This window comes from Mya arenaria, chromosome 13 (genome assembly GCF_026914265.1).
Source record: "Mya arenaria isolate MELC-2E11 chromosome 13, ASM2691426v1".
Lineage (NCBI taxonomy): Eukaryota > Metazoa > Mollusca > Bivalvia > Myida > Myidae > Mya > Mya arenaria.
Window position 1 is genome coordinate 14,938,123 of NC_069134.1, and position 8,814 is coordinate 14,946,936.

At 33.1% G+C, this 8,814-nt stretch overlaps 1 protein-coding gene across 1 annotated transcript; it reads right to left on the bottom strand.

Moving 5' to 3' along the window:
- Positions 1 to 3,707: 3,707 nt before the first annotated feature.
- Positions 3,708 to 8,160, bottom strand: LOC128215060 (5-hydroxytryptamine receptor 6-like). The gene is made up of 2 exons (XM_052921787.1): positions 8,155 to 8,160; positions 3,708 to 5,003 (listed from the first exon to the last, which is right to left on the bottom strand). The coding sequence occupies exons 1-2, from the start codon at positions 8,158 to 8,160 to the stop codon at positions 3,894 to 3,896; spliced, it is 1,116 nt and encodes a 371-aa protein (XP_052777747.1). The 3' UTR covers positions 3,708 to 3,893.
- Positions 8,161 to 8,814: the final 654 nt, after the last annotated feature.

The window sequence follows — 8,814 nt, forward strand, 5'->3', positions numbered from 1 at the left end:
AATTTCATGGTGTTTAACATCAAATTGAGTTAATGTTGTAAGCATAAACATGATACACCTTTTTGTCGGAATTGATCTGAATTGAAAGGGTTGTGATTTACGTAAAACGTTTGAAATGACATTATGTGCGGTCTGAGTCTCCTGTAGTTGTATCATGTTGCACATGCGCATTTTGATTAAATACTATTCCTTTCATACCGCCGGTTGACAAGGCAAATGTAATAATACGAAGTTGATGCAGATTTATTGATTAAATGTGCGGTAGAAACAGTGAAAAATTACAGGGATCTTATTTGACAAAATAACATTTCGAACAGTAATTACTAAAACGATGTTTCGATATTGATGTATTACTGTGTTCGTTGTCTTTTTCGCTCGTTTATCTCGCGTTTAGGTCTGTTTGGCTTTGATCCTTGTGCCTTTAAACAAGCTTGTGGTCTACTTGGCTTGTTCCTGTAGTTTCCTTGTTATAGTATTCTCTAAAACGATATCGCGTTTGTTCGGAAGTAAATATGTTTGTATCTAATCATTATTACACTGATAGCTGAATGGTATGTTTTAATATTAATTTTCTTTTTTATGTAACATATGAAGTTTTGGGTATATTGTGGTATTTTCTTACAAACATTCGTATGACACATCGGATAGTAAAGTTATGTAAAAACATAACAACGTAACAATACATATCGTCACCTTAATGCAATAACTCAATAACTGCATATAAATATAGAAGCAGATATTGAGTTCTTGCACTAAGGTGACGATATGACATGTATGATATTAGTTCATATACTCAAACGACGATTATAGAAGTATACTAAGTCTAATATTGTTTAATGCTAAAAGAATCCTCAAACGGAATGGGCAAGTCTAGTTTTGTTTCCAATGTTATATTAATGCAGATAACGTCACAATCATGTTAAACATTGTTTTAGTATTACATATCACGTACAGTGTTTAATTTTAAATTGTTTCCCAATGAGATATGTTCATGTCGATCAATTCCTTAATTAATTTCCTAACTTAAACGTTTTATTTTAACCCCACCTCCCCAACCGGAGGACGAGACCTAGAAAAGTATGATGCTGACGAGGTTGATATATCGCGCGCCGATGATAAAGCTTGGTTTCCGGGCTCTGCTGTTCAACGCAGGTAAACAGGTAACTTGAAATTAAAATGCCATGATACTTACATTCTGATCGATGTTTAGACATTTTGGAGCATGAAATAATTTAGGAAACACTTCTATAATTATGAAGTCTTAGCAAAAAGATCTGTTGTTAAAGGCCCAGTATGTTTAAGTGATGTAAACTCATTTTTGTATGTATATCCAAATGACTTATCTTAACCCTTATCCCTTTTTAACCATTTCCATTTTTTAACAAAACAGTTCTTAAACAAAATAATCATACTCACATGGTTACTTTCATAAAATATTTTAATTGAAAGCCAAATTGTATTCAACTAAAGAAAAGGTAATAATACAGTTAGAATTGACATATCAAATATTGGCGACTTTTCACTAAAAAACAGTGATAATTTTCATTCTCTACATATATTTTAAAAACAGGTGCTTTATATTCTTGATGTGAAATTTTATTTAAAAGTTTTAAGTATTTCTCTAGTTATTTATCCAGCCCGACAACTGGCCAGGTACTGTTTGAAGAGCGCTATGCTACATCCACCAATCTATCTCATTAGCAATTGAGTCGGCGGTCGGGAAAGGGATTTCTGTTGTATTTTCCATTAGTTTCTGTTTCATAAAGCATCATCTGACCCTCGGGGTAATACCGAATATTATCTGAGACTTTATCAAAGTTATACATGCTTTTTTTTCATTCTATCTATTTAATCCTTAGTGGTACTGGGATTTTAAAATAAATGTATATACATATTATATTCTAGTCGTTGTACGATATCAAACCAGCATATGTTCAAAGCCTTGTAGATCTCAAGACACGTAATTTTAATCTCAGATATAAAAACTGTGTTCATGTGCCATCATTTTGAACAACTAAATATGGGATAATTTCTCCCGCTTTGATGTCACTCAGGTGTTGAACTGCCTCCCTCATAACCTATAATTTAGAAGGCTATATCATGAACATTTATCGAACATATACATATACCATGTTGTAATTCTCAGGTACATAAGACTACTTACGATTTTGCTTTTTAAAATTTATACTCTCATTATTCTTATTTTAGAATTTTGAAATAACGAACCATTATACAGTGGTATTCCAACTAGCGGAACCGTTTGCGTGTGACCTGGCCGTACAGCCGGGGACACTACTTGATGTTATCATTGTATCCAATGCTCTAATCAATCTTCATTTGTTTGGTAATTGTCTACATCAATATAAAACGGCTTTTGTACATACTTTCCCCCATGTGTAACCTAAATCTATATGCTTTTATTTTCAGGTCAACAATCCATTGTTATGTACTGTTATTTGATGTATATTAGTTTTTCATGTCGGAAAATAGCTCATTGAGTTAATGTTTTTTGTTAACATGTACTCAAATTAAAATAAAGATTCTTGTTTCGTGTATCTTGTCTTTCAAAAATGAGTACACGAAATGGATTGGGAAGACCATAGACATAACACAGTTTTGTTAAGATGGTTCAGACCACAATATCATCAATGAATTGTGATCATTTGTTTACATATTTTCAAAAAGAGACGAATCGATGAAACTGTTACTTTAATTAAAGTTCTGGTTAAAATAAAAGAGTACATCTATCGTTCTTGATATTGAAACAGTATTATGAAAATGGAACAAGCACCATGGGTTCGTGCAAATCTTCATAATTTGGTTTTACCTTCCTATGGCTGATAAAAATGTCCTGTGTCACGGATATTAATGTCAAAATGTAACATTTTCTCCAAGGATATGCACCTGCAGACTATCAGACATGCCTTGACATTAACAATTAAAAAACATTCAGTTTGAAACAGTTCAATTTTGAAATGAAATCCCGGACACAATCAGATGCCAATGCAACGCATGAATATTGAATGAAATAGCTTTGTAACAATTCTAAGACCATAACAATTTATATACCAAAATCAATTTATTACAAGAAGAGTTATATTACTTCTTAAAAGTGTACACCTAACTGTGCAAGGTGACACAAATACTGCTATCATACTAACGTTTCACGTGTGTAAGATGCATTGATGCGTATATTTGGTATATCGTGTTAACGTCTTTTTTAATTATGTTGGTTATATTTGTATTTTCAAAACATGTTTATAGATTAGTACGTATTAACAGGTATATATGCACATTTTAAAATCAATGCAATTGGCATCCATTTGGCGTTAAATCTTTATTAAATTAATGTGTAACTCTGACCGATAACACATGTAACAAAAGAATATTAATTTATGCATGAAATAATTTACACATTTGAAAGACAAGTGTTTATAATATACGAAAACATTACAATAATAATTTCTTAACACAACAATACCATACACCTGTGAAGGAATGAGTACAGTAACACAATATTATTGAACATTATTTCACTGCACAAGTAACACTTACTTCTTAACCCGAAACACCTATATCAAATATATACCATGATTGATTACAGGAGATATCAAATTAGCTCTATAGGGAATGCGGTTTCTATTACATTATCAATATAGTATCAACGTTCAAACCAACTGATATATGCGACGTTCTGGTACAATGCGTGTACGGTTTGTTCTGAGTTGTTCCACACCGTTTACATGGTTAATTTCCGGCTGATATAACGATCACGACGATGAATACGAAATATTACCTAACACTTGACACATACTCAATATTATACCGTACATGTGCATCAAATAAAATATGTATGGCTTTAATGGCACGAAGTATTTGATCCACTTGATATCTTATAAATTATTCTCTGTGGGTCCAGACGAACGCTTTACGAACTCCATTGAGTTCTGGAAAAAAACTCTGTCACGTTTGTACTTTTGGAGAAATGTCAAACACGGGCATACATTAAATAACGCTGTTAGATAAACGTTTCGAAAGTCACGTATAAAGAAAGGGTAAATGATGGGGTTAATGAGGCTATTACAATATCCTAGCCACACAAAAGCACTAAACAGTTTGGCATGAACGCAAGTACATAAGGCTTCTAATATATTTGTAATCAAGAATGGAGCCCATGTCACAACGTATGCACCCACAATTATTCCGAGGGTTATTGTAGCTTTTCTGGTGAATGGTTCTCTGATGTGTTTGTTTGCTACTTTTGCTCCTAGGAGCATGTTGCTAGGTGCAATAAGGACTCCTACGAAACATGCTTGTCGTTTTGCTTCCTTAGATACGCGGTAATAAAGTCCGAATGCAACAATTATCGGCAGCAATATAGTCACAGTTGATGCTATAAGCACAAATGTTAAACTTGGAATGAAAAGACATTGAGGTGTTTCCGTAAGAAAGGTTAGGTTAGTAAGTGTTGGTAAATCAGGATTGTGGATACCTGTCCCCAGGGGAATGAAAGACGCACAAATCGCTATTGCCCAAGCAACAGCTATCATAGCAAATGCCCGTCGGTGGGTCACGAGGACCTTGTAACGTAGAGGTGACATCACAGCAATGTATCTATCAAGGCTTATCAGGCACACGTTCAACACAGACGCACTACAGAGCATGACATCGAAGCCCGCCCAAACAACACAAAATCCACTTGCCAGTATCCAGCGTCCAAATATTTCATTAAGTGTTGCAGGAATCATCACCACAGTCCCTAGCAATAAATCGGCCATACTAAGAGACATAATAAATAAGTTTGAAACTGACCGTAGTTTCTTATTGAATATCACAGCGACGAATACCATTATATTTCCGGTGATTGTAAGGGCAGCTATAAAGAATAATGCAACACCTGTAACTATACTTCCTGGCAACACCTGATTTTCACCAAAATGCCGTTGCTCGTTTGATTCATTTAATCCGTTGATATCATCTAAGATCCGTGGTAGTCGGTCGTTCTATTTACAGAATGGTAAGAAGGGTTACTGAAGATTTTCGTAAAATGAAAATGAGTTCTTTAACAATTATTTGAATGAAATAATGAACTATTGTGTTAAATATAAGTAATGAATTGCGGTGTTGATGTCATTATCGGGGATATGAACGCAATTTTGACTGGTCAAAGTACACGTGGAGTCCTTCCTCTGACTTCAACTTCACAGTGAATACTCTAACTCTGGTTATGACTGAATACCCAAACCATAAATGCAACATAAAAAATAGAAAAAGCAAAGTATGTTATTTGTTATAATCAATTCTCAAAATCTCAACCACGAAAATACTTCATTACATCAAATCAACCAAATGCAAGTTTACATCTTTACAACCATTACAAACACAAATAGAAATCGTTAAATACTAATGCAAACAAAACTGACCATATGTGTTTTCCTTGAGTTAGACAATATATAAAAAAAATCACGAATCATGTATATAATTGAATTGACCAGGTTCTTAAGAAGGTATGTTAAAGGTGCAATGTGCATCAATTTAACCTTTAAACTTTTTAAAATATCACCAGGGCTACAAATATAGATTACATTCTTTTTTAAATTTCCAGTGTTCATGACAACGTGTTTTTAGGTACTGAATCGTTTCGACAACCAGCCCATTGAAACGTTAACGAGGGATTGCACATGTTAAACTATACATGCGTCAGTAGCATGCTTCATAAACTAAATTATAACACAAATCTTAGGTTAATAGATACAATTAATTAAATTTGCAGATTTGTATCGAATTACGCCATACATGTAGTGAGAGTGATTGACAGTGTAAACATATTTTATATTCCCAAGAAAATATTGATTTAAAACTATTAGCAAACAATCGAATAATAATATCAATAATTTGCATATAATATTATGAAGTATAATAAACTGCGCATGATTGGTTGCTTTCGAGCAAAACCTCCCCGAGGGTCCAAAACACTTCTCCTAGACATTTAAAGCTGCACTCTCCACAGTTTGCCGTTTTTCCCTTTTTTATTTTTTTGTCTTGGAATTAGCAATTTTTGCGTAAATATCTGAAAACCAGTGATAAAGGACTGCTGACATAAGAATAGACTGCAGATCTCATATTCTCATTCCGAATTTAATGTTTTTTATGGCTTAAAACGATACTAACGGTTAAGAAAAATGCAGAAAAATCAATTTTGGGACGATTATATGAAATGCTACGATTCATCTTTTGTCTGCATTCTTATGAGAGTTCTGTTTACATCTCCCCCATTGCCTCTGTAGCTAACAAAGGTCATTGCAATTTTGTCTCTCTTGAAAAGAAGAATGGAACGAAGATTTATGTTTAAAAATATACTAACAATATCCCTAGCTTGCTTTCTTAATAAAATCATATCGGAGACAAATCACTTTAAGGCAAGTGTGTCATTAATATTTAATGAAAACAAGAAATATGGTACAATAATTGTATAAATTTGATCATCATTTGGGCACTTCTCCTCACAACTCACAGAGAACATCGAATTAGCTTTCGACTTGTTATGTGCGCTTTCAATTCATATCAATCCGTAGTTTTGTGCACTCGAAGTTCACCTAGATCTGTAGTTAAAATGATAGCTACGACACGACGAAATAGTTTACTGTTTACAAAAATCCACACACAATAAGGTTAATACTCTGTAGGCTATTTTTCATTCAATATGTTCCTTTATTGCTCGTCATTCCCAATCAAGGCTATGGGTTATGAGTAAGCATACGCCTGTTGGCCTGTATATTTTTGCATATGAAGCTCTGTTTGAAATGATTGCATACTACCTGCTAGCTCAAAGACAACACCAGTAACTCAGTTTTAGCTCTGTGACGCTTTTCTCATATGATAAGGTATTAAAGATAGATAGTGAATGTGAATACTTTGCTCAAACCATTTCCGAAAACACCTCAAAATCAGTGTTTTATTTGCATATAGCTTAATTATTAATATTAAAAAACAAAATCCGTGAAACTCTTTAATGGGGTAAAGAGTAAAGAAAACCCGATGGTATATGTATACTATGTTTCAATGAATTTTCATCAATTAAATAATGTTGAAATTAGATCGTTTCGGATATGTTAAATATGATTCCGTAAACTTAAACTACAGGGACATGCTCAGAAACCAAACATACTAGAGTACACATGTTCCAAATGTTGAGGACAAGCAAAAAAGGATACCACAGAGAGTTAAAAACAAAATTCAAAGGGATGTCAGGCCGGTTTGAGATTTATTTCGACAAATATTTTGTGAAGATAAACTGCGCAATCACAGAATAGCAAAATGTAGACATAGTACATTTTCAGAATACAAAATCGTGCTTAGCGCTTTGCGATAGGGAAACAATTTGTTTCCACTGAGGCATTTACTGATATAATAACCTGTAATTATAACATAGGTTCCACTCACTCGTTAGGATTATTCATTTTGAGAAATGCTCAATTTGGCAATTGCAGGATTTTTGTTGCTTGATTCCAGTCAGCGGTTTGCAGATTGCGTGCTGTATTCGTCCGTTTCCGTTAATAAGTTAAATCTTATGGTCTAGAATTATTTATAGAACACTATGAAACAGGGAAAACGATAATGGTATAATACTAATTCCACCTGAAAAGTTCCGAATATATATTTGTTTACAAAAAGTATCAATGGATTCTACTGAACTTGAAATGAGCCAATCTTTTTAAAATACAATGGGACTTCAACGAAAATTCTCAGTAGACAATAAAGAATTATAATAGGAAAACAATCAAAGTGACAGGTTAATGATTATAAACTACTTCTTCTCGTTAACGAATCTGAAAGAAATAAGCCAAGCGGTTCTTGCCTTACTGCAGCTGGGATACTTCATACGAGATTCGAATCCAGTACAAGTGCCCATTTTTTCCATTGTAATTAAAAGTTTCTCACAGTTGTCAGCTACAAATAATACCTTAGGTTATGCCAAGTCTCATTGAAAATGATTTCAATGTTTTTGCCGTAATGGTTCTCGAAAAGTGTGAAGATACTGACAGTTAGAATTGAATTTCCAAAGTATATATTTCACTACAAATGCCGTGAATATTATAAATTAAACTTCCGGAGATAAAATGCTTATCTATTTAACCAAAGAGTAAGCATTACCCGCATGTTGGTCATGATTTTAGTGAATATATTGGTGGCAATTAAACAACTCGATCTTTGGTTTAATACATCTGTAAAATAAATAGAATATTTAATACATTAAAACCCTTATTGACATTAAAAGTTATATAACAACATTAACTCCTATCGCCTTTTGAAACAAATCATATCATTAAGTTAAAGTACTGGCATTTAATAAAGCATTCAACAAATATAATATGTTCAAAAAATTACAAATTGAAGAGCGAACATATTAATCTCAATAAAAATGTTTAGAGTTAATAGTTTATTTATATAACTAAGGCATGGGTTTCGTCAAATACTACTTTCCCGAATGATTCCCGTCTATTATAAGTGCAATGTAAAGGCATGGAATTATCGAAATTTCTAGTGTAAGAGCAGTTTTGAACAGATGTCCTTGTCTGGCGACAACAAACGTACATGCATAATTTCTGAAAGGGAGATGTATTGTATCCAAGTCTTTGTATCTCGGTAAATCAGACAAAACGTAGTTCGGTTAGATATTCGCAAACTAATAAGTATGTTAAAGATTTACTCGGTCAGTTAAAGCAAGTAATGGTATTTTTGAATTCTTATGTAGAAAATGTTATTTGAAATGCACCTGGAATGATTTGATAAATTACGGTGGATTTTCAAATA